This window comes from Sus scrofa, chromosome 14 (assembly GCF_000003025.6).
Source record: "Sus scrofa isolate TJ Tabasco breed Duroc chromosome 14, Sscrofa11.1, whole genome shotgun sequence".
Taxonomy (NCBI): domain Eukaryota; kingdom Metazoa; phylum Chordata; class Mammalia; order Artiodactyla; family Suidae; genus Sus; species Sus scrofa.
This window is the reverse complement of record NC_010456.5, coordinates 121536525-121560621: the sequence shown is the minus strand read 5'-3', so window position 1 is coordinate 121560621 and position 24097 is coordinate 121536525. Positions and strand designations below refer to the sequence as shown.

The following is a 24097-nucleotide window of genomic DNA, read 5'->3' as shown; positions in this document are numbered from 1 at the left end:
CCTATTGGTCTCATATGTGTAGTAGACACCACAGCCTGTCCTGGTCATAGCTGCTGGCAGCCCTCATGAAAAGCTGGACAGCTGATGTCCCAGATTGTCAAAGGGACAGACACTGTTGCCTGAGCAGCCGGTCCTGAACACTGTCAGATAAAGACAAGCCCCACCTGGCAAGTTCACCAGACTTTCACAACCATGAATTTGATGATAACCTCTGAAGGGATCATCTGCCTGGTTTCATTTTCAGATCTTCAAACAAAGAGGGGCAAGAAATGACATAGAGAGGTGTTCTGGCATTCAAGTCCCCTGCAGTTCATCTCATGCTTGAACATATCCAGCCCATAGTTTTACACCTGATTTTATAAAGAAATCCTAGGCCACTAGAGAAAACCTATCCTGTGTCAGATATGATACCCAATGCTCTTGAGGATATTATCTCAATTAGACCTGAAAACAGCCCATTGAGGTGCTTATACTCATTCTCTGCCTAATAGGTGAGCAAATGGAGGCTCTGAAGAAGTACCATGTCTTTCCCAAGAGCAAAAAATTACCGAGAAGCTAAGAGCCTCAAGGCTAAATATGGCTGGCACCCAAAGGCCATGCTTTTCCCATTTGTATTCAGCTGCCTGGACAACAAGATATTTATCTAAAGCAAGAGGTGTTTATTTGGCAAGATGCAAGGTCAGGATATGATCTGAGAGAATGGATAAAAGTGCAATTGTAAGGGAGGACATCACATTTGTCCTCATGGAGCCCAGAGCCCGCACGTCCTACTTCCCACAGCCCAGTGTCCCCCCGGCCCTGTCTGCAAACACCTCATCAGGACCTGAGCCAAGCCTTAGCATATGATCTATCCCTGGCCTTGCTCTTCAGTCAAAATATAGGGCATCCAATTCAAACAGTATTCCTAAGGAGTTTTAATGATGTGGGGAAAGCTTTTGAAACAAAGTGAAATAAAACAGATACAAAATCTAGACACACTTTTTGGTATTTTCTATCTCCTCCATAGTTCTTAAATATGGAGGAATAAATATACATTAACTGGGACTCATGTGCCCTCTTACTGTAAACATCTAGATAGGTGGGAAAATATACAAATAATGGTTTCCAAATACTGAACCACAGTCATTTCAGGGCTATGATCTCTTAAAATAAAAATGAAAACAAGAAAAGCCCTGTTTTTTCCCTAGCTCTTGACCAGAGGAACTTCACAGACCATAGACAGAGAGGAGAACCCCAAGCAGGTTGACAATCTTGCCTAATTGAGGATACAGAGATCTAAATTTGAGAAGGCTGAGACAGCTGGACTTTGTGGAAGCAAAATTCCAAAGAAGAGAGGGGTGTACAGAGAGAAAGAGCTTCAGAACACTCTTCAGAGTCCTCTACAGTTTGCTGACCAATACTAAGGTGTGCACTCATAGGATGAAACTCCACAAAGCCAGGAATATAACGACCAGCAATCTGTATGCTGAACACTTTGACAACTGAAAGGACTGAAAGAAACTTAAGTTCTGACCTGCTAGAGAAGTGACTCATCATTGATCACTATTTGGTAGAGTGAGAAGGACCATGCCCTAGCAGTGGGGCTAAACCAGATCTAGAGCAAAGGCTTTAATGGAATTGCCCAAACAAAACTGCCCTGAAAGAATCAGACCGTTCCCCAAGCAACATAACTCCCTGACAGAATAAAACCTCATTAAATGGCACTGTTAAGGGAATACAAAACAAAACAACACCTCTGTTGTGGACTGAAACACATGTCCCCCAAAAATCATACATTGAAACTCTAACACCCCCCTCAATGTTTTTTTGGAGATGGAGCCTTTTAAAAGGTAGTTAAGCATAAATGAGGTCATAAACCCTAATCCAATATGACTAATGTCTTCATAAGTAAAGGAAGAGACATCAGGGAAGCATGCACACAAAGGAAAGGCCATTGACTCAACTGGAGAAAAAACAATCAAATGGAACAGATCCAGAAATAATGGAAATAGCACATAAGATTTTTTTAAACACCTATTACAAACATGCTCAAGAATAAAGAATAGTGTGAACATAATAAGTGCAGATATTAAAAACATGAAAAAAGACAACCAAATGGAACCTCTAGACATGAAAAATATATCAAAAATGAAAAATTTACTAAAGATAATTGTATGAGGGTTCTCCATAGAAACAGAACCAATCTGAGCTGGGGGGGGGAGAGATTGGTTAATTGTTTTAAGGAATTGCTTTGGATAATTATGGAGGCTGGAAAGTCCAATATCTACAAGGTGGGCTGGCAGCCTAGAGACCCAAGGAAGAGCCAGTGTTGCAGTTCAAGTTCAAGGCCATCTCCTGTGAGAATTCATTCTTGCTCAGGGGAGGTCAGTCTTTGTTCTATTAAGACTTTCAACTGATTGGATGAGGCTCACCCCCTTTATGAGGGCAATCTGATTTCCTCAAAATCAAGAATTATGTCTTTAATCAAGAAGCTATAATCCTAAATGCCTATGTACTGAATAAGGAAGCTTCGAATTACATGAAGCTTCAAATAACTTAACCAAAAGGAAAATTCTAGTTAGGGATATTAATAGTCCTCTCATTAATTAACATGGCAAAAATAATCAGTAAAGATACAGAAGATTTGAACAACACTTTGAAACAACTTAACCTAATTGACATTTATAGACACTCCACCCAGCAACAATAAAACACACATTGTTTCCCAAGTACTCATGGAAATTTCACTGAGATAAAGTAATCCTCTGGGCCATAAAATAAACTTCAGTTAAGTTTAAAAGAAGTAACATGTAGAGTAGGTTTTCCGTCCACATTGAAGTTAGTAATAAACAAGAGAAAATATGAAAAAGCTTCAAGTATTTAGAAATTAAGCAAATAGGCTTGTAAATAACTCATCAGCCAAAGAAGAAATTTCCAAGGAAACTAGAAAATATTTTGAACAGGATCAAAAGAAAAACCTACACATCAAAATCTGTATGATACAGCAAAGCAGTCCATGAGGGAAATTTATCAGTTTAAAGATGTATGTGGGAGTTCCCATTGTGGCTCAGTGGAAATAAACCTCACTAGCATCCATGACGATGCAGGTTTGATCCCTGGCCCCACTCAGTGGGTTAAGGATTCAGCGTTGCCATGAGTTGTGGTGTAGGTCACAGATATGGCTCAGATCTGGCATTGCTGTGGCTGTGGCATAGATTGGCAGCTGCTCTAGCCAGGGAACATCCATATGCCACACCTGCGGCCCTAAAAAAAAAGTAAACAAGAAAAATAATCTAAAATAAAAGGTCTAAACTTCCATATTAAAAGCTAGGAAAAAAAGAGAAAAGTCCAAAATATGTAGAAGAAAGGATATAAAGAACAAAAGTTAATGAAATAGAAGATGACAAAAAATGAAGTTGATGAAACCAAAAACTAGTTCTTTAAAAAAAATTTTTTAATGAGAAAGTGAACAGAAAAGAATACCTCAAAATATGAACATTTTTTTTCTTGGACATTTAGATTATTGTTGTTTAATTTTATTCCTTACATTTTATATTTTCTAAATATTTTTAATGAGGACAAGATATCATCAAAAACTAGTTTTTTTAAAAAAATTAAATGAGAAAATAAACAGAAAAGAACACCTCAAAATATGAATATTTCTTTGTCTTGGACATTTCGATTATAGTTGTTTAATTTTATTCCTTACTTTTTATATTTTCTAAATATTTTTAATGAGCACAAGATATCATCATAATCAGAAAACCAAAACACTATTTTTAAAATTACCATTACTTTTTTTTAAGAAGAGCTTCGGTGCCTTGCTTTCCAAGGACAGAGTTGTCTTTTCTCAAGTTTGTTGAATCAGGAACAGTAACTCAGAGAGAGAACATCACAGGCTGGAGGAGACTAAAGAGATATGACAACTAAATGTAAGAAGGTATCTTGGGGAGTTCCCATCATGGCGCAGTGGTTAACGAATCCGACTAGGAACCATGAGGTTGCAGGTTCGGTCCCTGCCCTTGCTCAGTGGGTTAAGGATCCAGCGTTGCCATGAGCTGTGGCGTAGGTTGCAGATGCGGCTCGGACCCCGCGTTGCTGTGGCTCTGGCCTAGGCCATAGGCCGGTGGCTACAGCTCCGATTCGACCCCTAGCCTGGGAACCTCCATATGCCGCAGGAGCGGCCCAAATAGCAAACAGACAAAAGACAAAAAAAAAAAAAAAAAAAAAAGAAGGTTTCTTGGACTAGATCTAGGAAGGGAAAAAAAAGCAAGAATACTCATGGAAAAATTTGGGGAATGGGGGAAAAGTTTGCAGTTAATAGTATTGTACCAATGTTAAAATTTTTAGTTGTAAAAAATGCACCCATGGTTATGTGAGATGTTAAATTCGAGGAAGCTAAGAGAAAAAATACATGAGATCTCTCTGTACCATTTTCACAATTCTTGTAAATCTGGAATTATTGTGAAATAAAATAAAATGTTTTTCTTTTTTCCCAAAAAGGAAAAAAAAAAAATATATGGCTTCAATCCACAAAGCCCAAAGCTGGAACTTTAAAAGATTAATAAAATTGATGAACTCTTAAGACAATTGGGCAATAAAAGATAAAATGCAATGAATAATGAAATAAATTAACGGAAGATCACCACATTTTTTTATGGCTGTGGCATATGGAAATTCCCAGGCCAAGGACTTTTAACAGGCCAGATCTTTTAACCCACTGCACTGGGCCAGGGATAGAAGCTGCACCTCTATAGCCACCCAAGCCACTGCAGTCGGATTCTTAGTACACTGTGCCAAAGTGGGAACTCCAGAGGATCTCTACATTGAACGCCACAACAGCTACAACACATTATGAAATAGGTAAAGAAAACTCAAATAAGTGAAAGGCTAGATCATGTTTATGAATTGGAAGAGTCAATGTTGTAAAGAGGTCAAATTCCAAATCGATCTACAAGCTGTGTGTAATCCCACTCAAAATTACTGCAGGCTTTCCTTTGGAGATGGACAAGTGATTCTAAAATCTATACGGAAATGTGTAGAGAAAAGAAAAAGTCTTGAAGAATAACAACAAAGGACACATATTACCTAAAATCAAAGAATCTAAAAGAGAATGGATGTGTGTACACGTACAACTGAATCACTCTGTTATACAGAGAAATTATCACAACCTTGTGAATCAACTATACTTCAATAAGGCTTTTAAAAAATTAAAAAATAAAAAAAGTAGTCAAGACATGGAAACAACCAAGACCTATCAATAGATGATTGAATTAAAAAGATGTGATTGTATATATTTTGGAATATTACCCAGACATCAGAAAAAATGAACTGCTATTTGCAGTAATCCGGATGGACCTAAAGAATATTATGCTTAATGGAATTAAGCCAGACAGGGAAAGACAAATACTGGATGATATCACTTATATGTGGAATCTAAAAAATAAAACAAATGAATGTGTAGGCAAAACAGAAACAGACTCACAGATACAGAAAACAAAATTGGGCTTACTGAAGGAGGGGGCAAATTAGGGGAAAGGGATTAAAAGATACAAACTACTATATGTAATATAGATAAGCAACAAGGAATTGTAGCTATTATCTTGTGATAACCAATAATGAAGTAGAAACTGCAAAAATACTGAATCACTATGCTGTACACCTGGAATTAAAATAATACTGTAAATCAATTGTACTTAAATTAAAAATTAATTTTTAAGTAAAAAAAAAAATCAATAATTAAGAGAGTGTGGTATTGGCATAGGGACAGACAAAATGACCAATGACACAGAAGATAGTCTAGGAACATAAACACACAAAGCTGCAGTCATCTGGGCTATAACAAATGTGAATCTGCAGTGCAGTAGGAAAGGTCACTCTTTTAAATTATGGGTGCAGATTCAATTGGATATCTATATGGGAAAACAAATTAGTTTGACCCCTACCATGTACCACTCACAAACATCAGTTTCAGATGAACTGTTGGCCTAATGCTGAAAGTAAAACCCTAAGATTTTTGGAAGAAAACACAGAAAATATTTCTTTTACATTAGAGTAGACAAAGATGTCTTGAAAAGTCAGAAAAGGGAAAAAAGACAGAAAAGGGAAAAACTAGCCAGAAAGGGGGGGAAAAAATGGTAAACCATACTACATTAAAACTAAGAAATTCCATTCATCAAAAGACACCACTAAGAGTTTTTTTTTAAGTCACAAATATGTATTTGTGATACATTTATCTAACAGAAGACCCATCCACAATATATATTAAGAAATCCTATAATCATTAAGTAAAAGACAGCCCAAAAAAACAATAGGCCAAATATTTGAACCAGTGCTTCGCAAAAGAGAATATCCAAATTAGCTAAAGTAGATGAAAAGGGAATTGGCTTCATTTAGTCACCAGAGAAAGACAAAATTAAAAAAGCTACAATCAGATACCACCATACCCCCACCAGAATGGTTACAAGGAAAAGGGCAAACCACACCAACTATGCGAGATGATGTAAATCAATTGAGGCTCTCATACATTGCTGCTGGTAAGAAGGGAAATTTGTACAACTATGTTGAGAATCCACTTAGCAGTAGCTGCTAAAATTGAACATATGCATTGCTACAGCTCATTCACTTTACTCCTGGGAACATAACCCCACAAATATGTGTACATATGTTCACCTAAACACATGCACAAGAATGTTCCTAGTGGCATTACTCATAATACCTCAAAATTCAAATAACTGGAATGTCCATGAATAGTAAGATGAGTATTCATAAAAACACTGCACAATAAGAATGTTCAAACTGCAAATAAGTGCAGCGACACAAGTGAATGTCACCAACATGATGTTGAATCAATCAATCAGAAACACTCGAAAGCAAACACAATTTGAAGTTCAAAAACAGGTGAATCTGACCCAAGTCACTGTAAGTCACTGTAAGAGTGGGTATTCTGTGTCAGAAGGGTGGGGGGAGAGAGAGAAAAGAGAGCATGAGGGCAGCGTCCAAGGTGCCGATAATATTGTTTTGATCTGGAACAGATTTGGCAGGTGTGTTCAGTTTGTGAATATTTACCAAGTAATACATTTATGATTTGTACACCTTTCTGAATGCATGTCATACCCATGAATAAGTTCACTGGGGGAACAGAAAGTTATACACCTGCACCTAAAAGTCACATATATAAGTTAACAAGAAAGATGAGCACCGCCAACACACTTCACTGATCAAAACAGTGCCCAAGAGGCTGTGTGTGGGGACAGCCAATGGAAAGAAACTGGGAGAAAATGAAGATCTCCAATCAGCCAAGATGACAGTCTCTGGTTAGGTACAGGAAGCTCCTTTCTGGCAAGCAGTCCTGGCCTCAGTCGTCATAACTGTCCCCTTTCTCTCTCTCCTTGTCCATCTCTAGTTCTTCCACAGGAGAATAGAGTTGGAGAGAGACAGTTCATTTGGGACTCGCCTCCATCCTGAGCTGTGTTTCTAAAACACCTCATCAGGTCAGGATGCCAAAGTCTCACAAGGAGCTCTCTAGGGGGATGTGGTGCCAGGAAGGCCAACTCTGAAGACCAGAGAAAATGGACGCAAGTCACCCAGGTGTCCGCCAAAGCCCTTTGTGGGATAAACAAATGTGAAGACACTGGGAAAACATGTTCTTTTTGTCAGTAAGAAACTTGAGGCTCTGTCCTTCACCCTGCTATCAATCAAAGTATCTTGGTGATATCATCTCAGAATATATATTCACCCTGATGCACTTGTGTCTTGCTTCTGAACCATAAAGTCAAGATTTAAGAACGATGTGCTGCAGGAAGCTTGGGGATTGATTAGGATTGTCTGGACTCACCCTTAGATCACCAACTAAGTTCTGATTTAAAGCCAACTTCTTTCAAATGGGGGAGTGTGCAGAACCACAGGACTGGCCTATGGAAAACTTGAGTTGACCCTCTGTGACTCCCTTAGCCCATCTGTCTTGAAAATGTCCCTTCCACTGTCTGGCCTCCTGTGGCATCTCATGAGTCATAATGTCCCAGGAACTGAGCTGCTTCCTGAGTTACCAATATGCTGGTGACCATTTTGAATCCTTGCTTGGCATTTGTTGATGTACCTTCCTGGCTATGGCCACTCTGTGTATTTTTCCAAACCATGCTCAGGATCAACTTCCCTGCAATGTCCTCCCAACCCCCCTTCCCCCACCCTGCTCCTCTCCATGGCACCTGTGCCCCCTGGACACAGCTCTATCACTGCAGCACTCACATGATGGCCTAATTCCTTTAGTGGCTTTCTCCCCTACTAGACTTTGACTTTTGCAAGGGTGGGGACAATAACTGCTGCATCATGCTATCCACAGCTCCCTGCACAGTACTTAGTATCTTTATTGCTTTTTCTGATAGCACGTAATACAAGGCAATATAAAATTCACATCTTAGAGATTCCCCCAGAATCTTTGTCACAATATAACTGCCAGTTTGGTACATATTTTGTCAACAGGTTGTGTATCAAAAAATATAGATCATTAGTATTATAGTTTTTCCTAAAGATGAAATCATTGCCTACATGCCACTCTGCAAATTGCTTTTACCACTAAGTAGCATAACACGGGAAAATGCTTCCCAGATAAATTACATGGCTCAGCCTCATTCATCTTAATAGCTGCATAATATTTCATGATAGGGAGGTCCTATAATTTATTCACCTACTCCTCTATGAAAAGACTTTGGCATTGTCCTTGCTATACAAACAATATTGTAAACATTTTTGTGCATATATATCTCTTGTGCCCATGATGAATTTTTTTTCAGGATAAATTCTAGAAGTTGACATGCTGGGTCCTTATAGCCTTCCTTTCCCTCTGCAGAGAACCAGCGCAGTGTCCATAGCTGACAGTGCCCCAGAAATGACTGTTGACTGACCAAACAATGGGAGGCAATAAAAGAAATGGTCCTAAAAATACAATTTTTGTTCCACTGGTAATGCAGCTTTTGGAAACTGGCCCCTTACATTATACACAGTGTCTTAATATAGGGATTCACATGATAAACTCCTCCTCACTAGGCTAAAGGCAAAGATCAGGTCTATTTGAATTTGTTCAATTCACTATTTTTCTGAAACTACCCTAAGCTAGAAGCAGGGGATGGAATTACCAGCAGTAATTTCTGGTAAAAAGCTGATGACTCTCGCTGAAATACTTAGCATCCTTCATTAGCTAATTTCCCTTTATGCCTCCTCTGCCAGGAAGTTCAACACTCAGTGCTGATAAGAAATCTCTTTGGCCTCAGATTCCTGCTATATGCAGCTGCCCTTCTTAGTTTTCCTCTGCATTGTTTTTTTACACTTTTTAACCCATATTTCTACAGTGCTATTGTGTATGCCACTGAAGTCCAATTCCTATCAAGGGTAGTAACAAAGACTAATTGCTTTGTAAAGAATTTACATGTGTCATTTCATCCTTGTTTTTTTGTTTTTGTTTTTTTTTTTTTAGGTGTCACAAAGGTAGGACAAAGATGATCAGTGTCAAATTTTCAGTGAACAGAGGATCAGGAAGATTAAGTGACTCACCCAAGACAAGGCAATCAGGAAAACAGATTCCAGGATCTAGCTGGGGTCTTGTGATTCTATAACTGCAAAGAAAAAATAAATGAACTTATGCACTGAGTCTTAGGAACACTTGTATCCTCCCTTCCTCTTTACAACTAAATACACTCACCTTCTCTCACCTGGGTACCCACACTCTCTAAATAAACAAGAAGTTCTTGGGGGAGGGTCAGAAGAAGCAGAACCTTGCCTTAGTTTGTAGCAAGATTAACACTGCTGCCCACCCAGGTACACCACCCCACCCCACCCCCAACACACGTCACTGTCTTCAACAGGGACTTCTCACTTCACACCATAACACAGCTATCTCTCTGTCTCTTAGGACTCCCCACCTAATGATTCCACAATCTTCCAAAACTGTTAAATCACATGACAGAAGGAGTGAAGAACGAGATTGGAGGAGGGGGTATCCCAGAGGAACCAAGGGGGAGAGAGGAGAGAGAGAGTAAAAGAAAATGTGACCTTTGGATAGTTTCAGCCAGTGAGAGGTCCTTTCCAATGTCCAAGCAAAAGCCCTTCCTTCTCTTCCTAGCTTTGCTTTACTTTGCTTTTTTTTTTTTTTTGTCTTTTTGTCTTTTGTTGTTGTTGTTGTTGTTGTTGCTATTTCTTGGGCCGCTCCCGCGGCATATGGAGGTTCCCAGGCTAGGGGTTGAATCAGAGCTGTAGCCACCGGCCTACGCCAGAGCCACAGCAATGCGGGATCCGAGCCGCGTCTGCAACCTACACCATAGCTCATGGCAACGCCAGATCGTTAACCCACTGAGCAAGGGCAGGGACCAAACCCGCAACCTCATGGTTCCTAGTCGGATTCGTTAACCACTGCGCCACGACGGGAACTCCTACTTTGCTTTTTTATTTTGTTGGGGGTGGGAGGAGTGTACTTTTTATTTTTTACACTGCAGTAGAACAAATAGAGCTATGAGCTACTTTCCACAATTTACATAGTGATTTCGTGTCATTTTGAAAATCTATTTGAGTTCCAACAGTTAAAATCTTTTCCTCCCAAGAGAGTTTAGGAGGCATGTACCTGCCACCCTCCCCAGCACCATGTATTTATGACCCATATCTGGGGCATTTCACAGGCTGGTTTCTATTGATTTTCCCCATCAGCCTCTCTGAGTACTTGACTCAGGGCTTTCCTTGCTCATGCCTGGCATCATTTATCTCTTTCCTTGGAGCTTGCTACCTGACTCTCCAGTGATGTTTGGAACTCAGGGATCATTCTTTAGAAGCTTCAGGTATGTTATCTTTCAGCTGCTCTCTAGTAGATGACAAGTCCTAGTACCATGGTGTCCTGTGACCACTCCCTGCTGCCCCAGCTCTGTAGATGTTAGTATCTGATGGTGATGCTTAATTTTATGTGTTGGTTTCTCTCTCTCCCTCCCTTCCCCACATTGAAGGAGTTTCAAACACCTTTTATTCAAAGTCCAAGTTGGTGGAACAAGTGTTTGGCACTTTTGCGCATCTTGCATAGCAGCTGAAGTGGCAATGTTCTTTAGGCAAGAGACACAGAGTTTAGGACAACCTGTGCTAGCAAATGGTGAAATTTCCAAAGTGATTCTCTCTGGGATAGATCTGTGTTCTGAGTACCAGTCTTACATATCACCTACCTTTTTGACAACTCCACTAGGATGACTCAAGGCAGCTTCAGCCTGACAAGTGCAAAACCAAACTGGCCATCTTCTCCACCTCCAACCTTCTCCAGGTTCCCAGTGTCAGAAAATGGCATTTCTGTGCTTTCAAGGAAGAAACGCTGGAGTCCTTCTGACACCCCCTTCTCCCTTCATCATGAATTTTACCTGCTGGCTATTTCTCCAGGATACTTGTTACTCTCCATCACCATCTCACTACCATCACCCCTTTCAAACCACCATGATCTCATGACTCAGCTGCTCCTGTGGCCTCCCGGCTGGTCTTCCTGCTCTTCACCCTTGAGTCCTTTCCACTAGTTTAACATTAGAGTGAGCTTTTAAAAACACAAACCATTACATAACATTCCAATGGCTTCCCCTTTCTTCTAGAATTAAGTACACAAATTTGGCTTTGGCTTACAGGCACTTGTATAGGTCTGACCCCTGCAAATCTCTCCAACCTCAACTCTCATCATTCTATATGATACTGGCCTTCTTTTGTTTGTTCAAATGCACCGTGTGCTTCCTGCCTCAGAGACTTTGCACCTGCTGCTTGCCAACATTTGCATGGAATGCTCATACCCTCTTCAACTTCACTCAGGCAACTCCTCTTCATCCCTCAGGTCTCAGCTTAAATGGTACCTTCTCAAGGAAGGCTTCCTGACCCTCTAAAATGAGCTCTCACAGCATCTTGTATTTTTTCATAGTGTTTATGAAAATGCTAATTATTTCTGTAATTATTAAATGTGTATCTCACCCTCCTTCACTCCAATTCCCAAACCGAAAGCTCAGTGAGGGCAGAGACTATACCAGGTGCTATACATCATTATATGCATGCCACCATGAAGAAGACAGAAGCAAATTAAACACTCGGTAAAGATCTTTGGGAGAACAGATGGGAAATGAAGGAGGGAGAATAAGAGGGAAGGACAGTTGGTTCTTTTTTGAACCAATTTCTCCTTTGTGCTTAGAATACAGGAAATAAGTTTCCTAAATGACTTGAAGGAGAGTTGGTTTACATGCATATATGTATGTATACATATGTTTTCCTTCTTCCTCACTACTTTAATAAGGAAATCCAAAAAATCCAAGCTTAGGTTTACCCATAAAACTGGATAAAATGAAACCATTTGAAGGAAAGACATCAATTAAAGACTGTATACAGAAAACAACTCACTTTGGCAAACCACCATCTTCCTAAATTCCAAAAAGCTGGAATAAGCAAAGAACTGAAGAAATCCCTACTGTTTATTTTACTTTTTGTGTGATAATCTTTTAATAACCTTTTTTCCCCCTCTTTCCAAAAATTGCACAAGTCCTTTGGGGATATTAAAAATTTTCCAGATCTTTGGCAGCCTCAGAGCAGTTCTAGAATTCATTGCTGTGGGACATCATCAAATCTGTCAACCGAAAATGAGAAATGTCCAAACCCAGCTGCCAAATCCAAAAGTCTGTGTGGCGGGGTTCACAGCAGTCCAACATTTCCTGGTCTCAGGACTGCTGAACGTAATGAGATCATGTGACACAAACCCAAACACATCTCTTCCACAACCAACATCCCCGCCACAGCTGTCACACTGGGAGATCGAACACTTACTTCTAATACCCAGCTGCTCCCCAAAACTACTTTTGCAACTACCTTTATGTACCCACAATGGAGCCTGATTATACCTGTTGAGGTTCAAAGAATGAGGGTTTGGGGGAGTGTCTAAAAGACATCTGGGGTCCAATCTGGTGCATAACTGGAAGATCAAGCTGAGTTAGTCCATATTTTTTGGTTGTCACAATACCTGCTGCATATCATCAAGGACAAAGAAAGTCTTGTATCTTATCTGGCTTTTCTACAGGCACCTCCAAAAGAGGACTCCTTTCCCGCAGGTGTTTCTCAAGGAATTGAGCTGTAGCAGCACATAAGAAAACTGCACACAGTTTCCATGAAAGTGTGGGCTGCCTGCATTAGAGTCACAGGGTCAAGGGAGCTTGTTAAAAGGCAAATTTCAGAGCCCCTTCTGAACCTATGAGGAAATTAAAATGAATCCACTGATGGAGAATAACTTGGGAGCCTGACAAGGCTTCTGACAGGACCTCAAGGATCAGAGACACGGATATGGAAGAATGAGACAGAGGAGTGCTTGAGACAGAGGAGACGGATGCAAGAAGATTCTGACAAGGGGACATGCTCCAGAGACTAGAAGGGGCTAGTGTAGGAGGTGGGCGAGGAGGAGACCAGATCGAGTGGGTAGAAGGGGCAAGCCAAGAATGGAGTGTTGCTGAAGAACCTCCAGGGCTCGAGTACCCTGGGTGATGTGCATTATATAGAGCCTTCTCTGATGCTGTAGGGAAAAGACATTTGAGGGGCAAGAGAAGGACTCAGAAAACCATGCAGACTTGGATGAGGCTGGTAAATATGGAAATAGAGAGATGAGCAAGTTTCAGGTATGAGGCAGAGCTGACACAGACTCAGGGGCTGAAGGCCAGGGAAAGGGGGAGGGAAACTGGAACCTGGGATAACAGCCAGGTTTGCAGCCTCTATGGTGGGGGGTGGGGATGGGGAAAGGGTGGTGCCTCTTGTTCAGATGCACCAGGCTGGGGAAGGATGGGGGCATCAAGGTGTCCCTTTGGACCTGCTCGGAAGTTGTGTCTTACCTGTAGAGAGAATTCCATCAACCTGAATGGCTTTTGTGATGATTGGAGATTAACATATGAAAAGTTCTTTAAGGATAAGGAGCTCCAAAGACACAGAGAATAGACTTACAATTGTCAAGGGGGAGGGGCAGTGGAGGAGGGATGGACTAGGAGTTTGGGGTTAGTAGCTGTAGACATTACATATGGAAGGGATAAACAACAAGGTCCTACTGTATAGCAAAGGGAATATATTCCATATACTGAGATAAATCATAATGGAAAAGAATATTTAAAAGAGTATATGCATAACTGCATCACCTTGCTATATAGCAGAAGTGAACACAACATTGCAAGTCAACCATGTCAATTAAAAAAAAAAAAACTCCAAAAAAAATGAATCAGTAGGAGCTCAATAAGTTGTATCTATTTTACTATTTTTTAATCAAGCATCTGAATATTTGTTGGTACACAGGACACATTTAAGCCTATATTTCTTCCTTTTTTTCTTCCTAAAAAGGCCATGATCTTGAAGCTAAACTGAGTGATGCCCACACAAGTCCAACCTCAGAGATCTTGCACAGAGATTTTCTCTGCCTTCACCTGACTCTGACGCCCAGTATCTGACACCACACACTTGATTCCTTTTGCTCCACTTTGTTGGCAGGAAACATCCAGAACCATAAGCATTATGTTCCCAAGGATGTGAAGGTAGCTTGTCAACTGTCAATCTCACATGCCAGAGTTCCTTGATGGCCTAGTGGGTTAAGGATCTGGGATTGTCACTGTTATGGCTCAGGTTTGATCCCTGTCCCCTGAACTTCTGTATGCTACAGGTGCCAAAAAAAAAGTAATAAATAATAAAACAAATAAATAAAATCTCATGTACCAATGGTTTCCCCCCTCTACTTTGGTCTCACCTCTACATTTCTCAAGCCAACAGGTCTTCAAGGTTTTCCAGTACCACAATTTCACCACCCCTGAGACTCAAAGACTTTGCAAAGAAAATCGACCTCACCCTTAAATCAGGGAGTGAGGGATACTCCTTCCCCCAGTGATTGGGAGAAGTAGGTGATCACTGGGAAATCAAACCCCCAAGATACATTTTAAATGCCTTAATGTGATCAAGAATACAGCCCTCTTAGAGTTCCCAATGTGGCTCAGCAGTAATGAACCCGACTAGTATCCATGAGGACACAGGTTCAATCCCTGGCTTCATTCAGTGGGTTAAGGATTTGGCATTGCCGTGAGCTGTGGTGTAGGGTGCAGATGTGGCTGAGATCTGGTGTTGCTGTTGCTGTGGCATAGGCTGGCAGCTACATTTATGACTCAACCCCTAGCCCAGAAACTTCCATGTGCTGCAGGTACAGCCCTAAAAAGAAGCAAACAAAGAAAAATAGAGCCCTCTTTTTTAGAACAGCAGGAGAATTTGCATGGGCACTAAGGAATTAAGTGATTCCAAAAATGTTAGATGGAGAAACATGAAGAGTCACTGGGGAGAAAGCAAAATATCACCTTGAGTAAACCAAGCCATGATATCAGATAACAGCTCAGCCTCTGTGCCTTTCATTGGATTTGGGGAAGTTAGGCTTGACATCAAACACCTTCAGCTGCCAGAAGAGGAGGGAAGCGATGATTGTGGCTGAAGGGAATAGTAAGGCCAGAAAAGGAAAACCATTCACTAAGTCCAAAGCACCTAGGAAATGAGACGACTGGGGACAGAGGCAGAGTTCATCACATCAGCCTCAGCAAAGAACAATCAAACTGATCTGTTTCGGGACTACAAGCAGAGGAGGGTGAGCAGCAGAGTAAAAGTCTAGAACTCTCAGAGTAAAAGTCTAGAGCTCTCAACCCAAAGTAGGGAACAATCCTATTCAAGGCACCAGGTCATCACCATCCAGCCATAATGACCAGAAGCAGGCTAGCTGAGGTGGTGCTGCAGTGGCTGTCACCCCTCCTTCACCACCACCCCCCCATCCTGATGAGATGGACTTACTTCCCAGCTCTCCAGGCTTACCTCTCTAATCAGGGAGAAGGCAACTGTCAGTCTCAAAAAATGTTCAGCATCACTGGGACTAGTACAAGTGTCATTCTACAGCTGTAGTCACTGGTCAAAGGAATGTGAGACAGTCCCATCATTCCTGTCCCCCAAATTTCTGCCACAGGGCATTTAACCTAAGCGCTGGCCACAGCATTGCATCACCAGCTTCAAGCTCAACAGAAGGGTATCAATCCCATTTATAAACTATCTTTCAGAAGTTCCCATCATGGCTCAGCGGTAATGAACCCGACTAGTATCCCTGAAGGCATGGGTTCAATCCCTGGCCTCACTCAGTAGGTTAAGGATCTGGCATTGCCATGAGCTCTGGTGTAGGTCACAGACTCGCCTCAGATCTGGTGTTGCTATGGCTGTGGCTAGGCCGGCAGCTGTAGCTCTGATTTGACCCCTAGTCTGGGAACTTCCATATGCCACAGGTGCAGCCCTAAAAAGACAAATTAAATAAATAAGTAAATAAATAAATAATCTTCCAGCCCTAAAGCATTCAAATATTCGATAACTTTGCTCATCCCCTGACAGAACTGCAACTGGGTACAAATTAGCCCCCAGCCAAGTAACAGCAGAAACAAGCCTTTCCATCGCATGGCTATTACCAAAGGAGAATGACTTGTGCCTTGTAAAATGAGGTTTGAAGAGTCAGGGGTTGAGGAGTTTCTAATTTATTTTTCATTTTAATTTTTGAGACCCAGCAGGATGTCATCAGCTTATGAGTTAAATAGAGACATCTCTCTGGTTCTACCTGAGACCTCCCAGCTTGCCATACTCAGCACGGGGCTTTTAATAATACAGTAGGATCAAGTTATAGAAATATGCATACACACCTAAAGATGGAGCGTGGAGCCACCTCTTTTCCATTGCCCCCTCTCCGCTCCCCTCCATCACTGATTCCCTGCCCCCCAAGAGTAGAGGCCCTGATTTCCCCAGCAGGTGAGAACCAATGGCCACCTACAGCCAAACATCATCAAATGTCATGGCACCTGGAGGGGCAAGAGGGGCAGCTCCTAGAAAAAGATTTTTAAAGGGACTTCAAGATTGGGGTCTTCCCTGTACTGCCCTGATTACGGATTCCCAATTCTGCTGCCACTATTAGCCACCAAGTACCTGAAAAAAGCATCCAGCCAGTCATTCAATGGGTATTTACTGAGCATCTACTTTGTGCCAGGCCCTTTGCTAGATGCCAATAAGACAAAACATGATAGACATGCAAGTGACATGCAAGTGGGAGCAGAGAACAAAAACCAGCACACCAATGGGCAAGGTTACATGGAGAAGAGGTTAAGGACCATGGAGAAGTCGGAGTGATGGAAGACAGGGTCACTGGGGGGGAGGGGTGCCACTATAGGGGTCAGGATGGGCCACTCTGAGGATATGACACTTGGATCTAAACCTGAAAGCCACGGAAAGGCAGCTTTGAGCAAAGGGACCAGAAAATGCATCGCTGGTACCAGCATGTATTGCAATGGAGCCATTCTCAGCCACACAAGGTGAGAAGAGGAGACTGACATAAGGAATTCTGCACAGGACAGTTCTGCCTCATCCTCATGCCTGGCAGCATGTGCACATGTACATGCATATTTGCATATAAGATGTCCCATGTTCCTTCCACAGATGGAGTGCCCAGGTGGCTTTATTTGGCAAGCCCAAGGCAGACCCAGAGCATGGAAATAAGTGGCCAGATGAACGTGTCAACCCAGCTCACAGGCCACAGAAAACCATCCTGCACTGCATCGGGGCTTCCTGCTTGTCTTCCCTCTGAGGGCAGCATCGCCTGCCTCTGTTTTATTAGGGGAAACTATTGGCCCACAGTAGGAAGCGAGGCACCTTTCCCTCCCAAGGATCTGGAGCAGAGACAGAGCTCCCTCGCATTTTACAATGAGCTTGGGGCTGGATTTTTGCTGGGTCATTGTGTCCCATTAAGGTTGCCATGGTTACGCCAGGCCAGTGTTACCTGGACTTTTCTTTTTTTTTTTTTTGATGTGCTGGACGCAGGGGCAACAGCTGCTGTGCTTCTTCTGTCATTTGCCCGGAAAGTGGCAGAGGTTCAAAAGGGAGAAATGCCGGACAGGACTCCAGAATTTAGAAAGACTGCCAGTGGGTAGGGGACACCCCCTACCACTGGAAAGCTAAGGATCTTTCCTAAACCATGAGCTTGTGAGCACCAGCAGGGCAGAGACCCAGACTGCTAAGACTTGGCCTCCCCCCGCACCTAACACAAGGCCTGGTGCATAACGAACTCTCAATAAAGGTGATTGATTCAATGTGTGGCAAGGGAAAATCTGCACAAAAGATTCAAACGAAGGATCCACCTTGGGTTCTCCCTTCTTTAGGAGCCAAGGGGCCATGAGGAGGCTGCAGAGAAAACTATGTGCCTTTCACTGCAAACTGGAGATCAGAGAGCACAATTTCTCCAGATAAGGAAAAGGGTCTGAACATGTGGGGAGGGAGGCAAGTCAGTGCCATTTCTCCAAAGAACAGATGCCAAGATAGCATAAAACATGCAAGAGGTTTATTGGGGGAAAATGCCTACAAAGGATAAAAGGGGATAAAGCAAGGGAGGAGAGCCTTCAGACCACAATGTCAGTCTAACACCCAGGAGAGGAGAAGGGGGGAGGGACAATTAGGTGGGAAGGGCCTCAGACTCCAGGGCAGCCCTGGGAAAGCTTTGGCCAGGCTGACGGAGAGGCTCTGAGAAAAGGTTGTCTATTAGTGAAGTCCCAGGCTGAGCGGGAATGGCCAACTCAGGTGACCCTGTTGCACTCAGTCATAGGCTGGACCGACCCAGGGGAAGAGTGATCTCACCATGAATATCCTGGGGGACCCAAAGGTGGGCAGCTGAGGCTGTTTCTCAGCTGTGCTCCTCCCCCACCCCCAACCCCACCCCCAGCAAGAAGGTCTGAGCAGGGCACTTCCATGACCACCTGGGTCGGGGAGCTATTGGGGGTGGGAGGGGGATTCTGGAACCAGTGTGGCTGGAGGTTCAGGGAATGTCTTTAAGACACAGAGGCAAGATGAGGTGGTGTTTGGGAGGCTGCACTATCCCTGCTGGTTGCCTACCCAGCGTCTGCTCTGCCCTTCCTGCTTAAAACCAGCAACACCCTAGACTCCTTTGCAGCTACAAGGGACCATGTGACCCAGTTCTGGCTGGTGAGATAGGAGCATGGAAGCAGAAATCTGCTGGATGTTGATAAAAGGGGGACCAGTTCAATGGGCCCATGTCCCGTGCTCTTCCGGCTTCTCTTCTTCCTCTTGGAACATGGACCCGGGGCCTGCAGGGGAAGCAGTTCTCTTTACAACCATGAGATGAGAAACCCAAGAATGAAAGCCACGTGCTAGAGATGGTGGAGCACAAAGACCAGAAGCCTGAAAAATTGACAACACAGTGGAGCTGCTACTTGTGCAAAGCCCGCCTGCAGGATTCTTGTTACAAGAGAAAAATAAACCCTCCAGGGGGTTAAGCCATGAAAAGCCAAGCTAGCACACCATGAAGCCAAGCCCAAATTCTAAATTATGCAGAGGAGATTCAGCCAGAGGTGAGCAATGGAACGCTTTCCCATCTTTGGACAAGACAGGAAAATCCGCTCCCCAATGTGGGACAGCCTTGGCAGGGTCATGATCCTGGAGGGCATTGGGCACACACAGGGCAAGAGAGGAGGTTGTCTAAAGGAACCAGTCCCCTGCACTATAAATGAGGGTCCCAAACTCTTCCCTCAAGTACTTGGCAACATAAGTGAGGACCCAAAACAGAGAAACTCTACCTTAATCTAAATCTTAACCTTTACATTCTATGGTTTCATTGTTTACATTCTATGGTCTCACTCTTACCCCCACACCCACAACCCCTGATATACATCACTAACAATCTCCTGACTCTTACCTCTTTGGGGCCCAGGAAAGCTTGGCACCCTCCCTGCCCTCAGGCAGCCCCTCCCACTCAGCTGAGGTGGGCCTTTGAAATGAGACCCATTTACCTAGTTGAATGTCATGGGCAAAACTTGCCACAAAAAAGAAAGTTTGGCACACAAAAAAAGAAAGTTTTCCTCTGACTTCAAAAGACTTAAATAAGAGCATTTTCCCCTGGGGAGCCCCAGAAATCTGATTTGCTTTTCAGATACCAGTGAACATGAGAAAGGCACCCAACCCACCCATCTCACTCTGGCCAATGTTAGAAAGTGACGCAAGTGAAATCAGCCCATCAGGTCCACAGGCGGGAACACCTGCTGCTCTGGGGGGAGGACCAGCCCAGACAAATGACCCAGACAAACACTGCACACATTGGCAGTGATGAAAGAGAAATTTCAAGGCTACACTTCACTTGCCAGCATGTCAATCTCGGAATGTCAGCAGAGACGTTCACTTAGCACCACTGCTCCATGAGTCAAGCACCGAAATCTGATCAGTTCTCTGTGTTCTACAGAGGCACAGCTCACAGTCCAGAAAATTAATTAAGGCTTCCAAAGGAAGTAGAAAATCCTGCTCTTTAAAAAGTGAAACCAACTGCCCTGCCCTCCTCCTCCCTTTGCATCCCCAGGAGACTCACTCGGAGTCAATCTTCTCATCGAAGCGAGAGTTCCGCATCATTGTCCAATTGCTGTAATGGGCAGAAGTTCCCCATAGCCCTTTTCAGTTGTTTCTTCAATCTGGAGAAAACAGATTTGATTAATAATTCTATAATTATATTTCCAATTCCATGACTATTATCATTGGATGGGGTGACCTCAGAGCTTCAAAGATGAAGCATCCATCTGACAGTGAGAGAGTTTGGTAAAGGGGTATCACTGGTGATGGGGGGAGGGTTTATGAGTATCATAGTCAACACCTGGTTATAGGATTGGAATCCTACCCTTTTGCAGATTTTGCACACTTTTTTGGGGGGAGGGGCACATAAAAACAGCACATTTATTTGGGAAACAACTATTTCAAAAATATCTCCTGAACTCAGAATCTATAGACCAGAATACACATCCTAAGTAAACTAGTGAGGTCTTCATTAATTGCTCACTTATTAGATACAAGTTTTAATTAACTGACTAGGTAGTGTTTTCCCACATTTCCATGATAAGAATCACTTGGAGCGCTGCAGATTAATCAGTTCCTTAATTAATTAATTGGCCCTGGGATGGGCCAGTAATTTGGAAATTTTCCTTTTTACAAATACCTCCAGATGATTTTCATGATCAAGGAAATTTTGGAAACACTGATGAAACACACTTTTCTGCTTCCTTTGCAGATGTTAAGCCTTGAACACCTGGTCCCAGAATGATCCTCTGAAAAGGCTTAACTAGTCCAGTTTTAGGAAGGAAGCTAAGTCATTTGAGCATTTGGCTTGTTGTTTCCTAGAAGAAACATTTTTTTTTCCTCATTTCCATTTCTGGCCCATTTCTTCTAGATCAAGTTTTTCTTGTAAGATCCATCTTCCTTGATTGAGCCATGGTAATTCAATCATTTTAAAGCTGGTTTCTTATTAAAGGTGGTCACAATTAACTTTTGCTTGCTTTTGTCATGTTTCCTTTTCCCCTGAAACTTGTGTTAAGAAGTTAGAGTGCGAGTGCCCGTTGTGGCTCTGTGGTTAGCAAACCCAACTAGCATCCATGAGGACTCAGGTTCGATCTCTGGCCTCACTCAGTGAGTTAAGGATCCAGCGTTGCTGTGAGCTGTGGTGTAGGTCGCAGACACAGCTCGGATCCCTCATTGCTTTGGCTCTGGTGTAGGCCGGCGGCTTCAGCTCTGATTCATCCCCTAGCCTGTGAACCTCCATATGCCTTGGATGTGACCCTAAAAAGACAAAAAAGAAGTTAGGATGCTTAGCATAGACTCACTATTCTGGCTTTTCTACCTTAAATCTCATATTGACAACTCCCTATATGTCAAATGATGCCTGGACTGCATCATTTTCTTCAATGAGTCCCTCTCTCTTTGGTGTCCCAGTCAAGATGATATTTCCTTCCGCCAAGGTCATTATCTTAGAAACATAGCTGATGACACAGGGGATGGGAAAATCATGGAGGATGTCTCACCCTCCTGTCGGAGTTCCCCACTGACCTTGAACCAGTGTTGTAGGTTATGAGGGTCAAAGATCTTCTCTTTGGGCAGGAACACTGATGGGGCAGGAGGCCATGGAGCTCTTGGTCAGAGTCCAGGGAAGCCCCTTCTTCTTGAAATTGTCCTACACATATCTGGCGGTCATGTCCAGACATAGGGCATAGCCAAGCCTACGCAGTGCAGGCTTTGAGAAGAGCTCTGGCTCACTCAGCACTGGGCTCCGCATCTCCCTGAGTGGTCCTTGAGATTCTTGCTCACACACACGATGCTCTTCCCCAACTCCCAGAAGCAGGACAATGGCCTGGTGGTAGCCACGCTCCTGCTCATGGCCCCCAGAGTCACACAAACTCGTCCTCTTGGGAGTCTCCGGTGGCTGCCTTAGGGCCCCCTGGCGTCTCAGGTCACCCACAGGTCCACACAGCATCTGGGCCTGAGGCCTACAGACTTTTTCTAAGAATAAATTTACCTATATTAAGCTGAGTAGTTGAAATTAGGAAAATAAAGGCAAACAGAAGCTCGTCCCTTAGAAAACATACCTAAGAGAAAACAGCAGACAAGGCAGGCTGCTGTATTCTGCTCTCCCTGCTCCATCTTCCCCCTACTGCCAATACTCAGGTGGCTAAAATATCCATCCCCATTCATAGAGAGTCTCACTTCCGGCTTGAACTCTCAGCTCCCTCATCAGGACTTAATATCCTAGCCATTTGCCCCACATCCCTGGTTCAGGTAACACCTGCCCATCATTCACTTAGCTCTTTCACAACCTCAACTAGGCTGTCACGTGTGCCGCTATCTAGCGGGATACCCCTGCGGTAACCTGGCTAGATAACAGTCCACAGTTACTCAATAAAAACATCATCTAGGTGTTTCAGTGAAAGCATCTGCAGGTGTAATTGAAGTCCATAGTCAGTTGACTTTAAGTAAGGGAGTTTATCCCAGATGATCTGGGATATCTGAATCAAGCAGTTGAAACCTTAAGAATGAGACTGAGGGTTCCAAGAAGCAGAAGGAATTCCACCTGTGGAAGCAAGTTCAGTCCAGCCTGTCCTCAGTGACCACCCACCTATGGACTTCAAACTCATCTAGCCAGACCCACAACTACGTGAGCCCCTTGCAATAATTCCTTTAATACATATGTCCTACTACCTCTGTTTATTTGGTTGAACCCTGACTGATACATATAAGATACATGCAATGAAGAATATTATCTTTCAACCTACTCACCTTCTTTTACTAAAATTTACTGGTCTTTTTGTTTGTTTGTTTGTTTTGTCTTTTTGCCATTTCTTGGGCCGCTCCCGTGGCATATGGAGGTTCCCAGGCTAGGGGTTGAATCGGAGCTGTGGCCAATGGCCTACACCACAGCCACAGCAACTCGGGATCTGAGCCGCTTCTGCAGCCTACACCACAGCTCACGGCAACGCTGGATCCTTAACCCACTGAGCAAGGCCAGGGATCAAACCCCACAACCTCATGGTTCCTAGTCGGATTCGTTAACCACTGAGCCAAGATGGGAACTCCATAAAATTTACTGTTTTGTATACAAAAATGTATGTCTACCATAAGTAGAACACCAGTACCACATGCCATAATGGAAGAAAATCATAGAGATAAATACAATAAAAGCTGAAGTCAGTGCCATTTCAGCTGGATGCTATTGCCTGTCAAAGGCTCTGCACTTGAAGCCCATCCTGCTAGTGTGAGAAAGAAAATGAGACAGTGGTGATTGGGTACTGGGATGTGTCTACATCAAGGGAATAGTCTTGGGGAGATGCTGATCAGAAGGACTGATAGAAAACTGAGAAGGGAATACACTTCTCACCAGGTGGTCCTTGTCATTTCATGCTACGTCTGCGTACACCCACCTGAAATCCTCTTCTGTGCAACCAGAAGTTTCTGTCCAGCACTTGCAGATACAACCCTGTAAATTGTGGAAGGATGGCCTGGGACACAGATCTCCTTCCTGGTGACCACTCAGTGTCTGGAGCAACTGGTCTTGGTTTAACTGCAGAAAGTTGCCAACTCCAATCATGAGGACAGTGGAATCAACCCACCTGCCTCATCTTTCCTTTGCACCTGAGAACAGAGCTCAGCAGGGCTCCCTAGGGATATCTTGGAGTGTCAAGTTCATGCACCTTCCCTGCTTCCTAAGGAACTCACGCTGTGCCTACCGGCTGTGCCA

At 43.1% G+C, this 24097-nt stretch overlaps 1 protein-coding gene and 1 long non-coding RNA gene across 2 annotated transcripts in view; both read right to left on the bottom strand.

Annotated features, from left to right (window-relative positions):
- The window catches only part of LOC102167253, a 169151-nt gene that overhangs the window by 86038 nt on the left and 59016 nt on the right, over nt 1-24097 (bottom strand). The window contains exons 2-3 of the long non-coding RNA XR_002338650.1: nt 20414-20513; nt 9529-9590 (exon numbers count right to left, since the gene is read on the bottom strand). This is a non-coding gene — a long non-coding RNA (uncharacterized LOC102167253). The remainder of the gene's footprint in view (nt 1-9528; nt 9591-20413; nt 20514-24097) is intronic.
- Nucleotides 21585-22314, bottom strand: FAHD1 (fumarylacetoacetate hydrolase domain containing 1). The gene is given in 4 exon segments (XM_021073219.1): nt 21585-21867; nt 21870-21970; nt 21972-22149; nt 22152-22314. Coding segments are annotated over 4 exon segments (504 nt in total). The 5' UTR covers nt 22243-22314; the 3' UTR covers nt 21585-21733.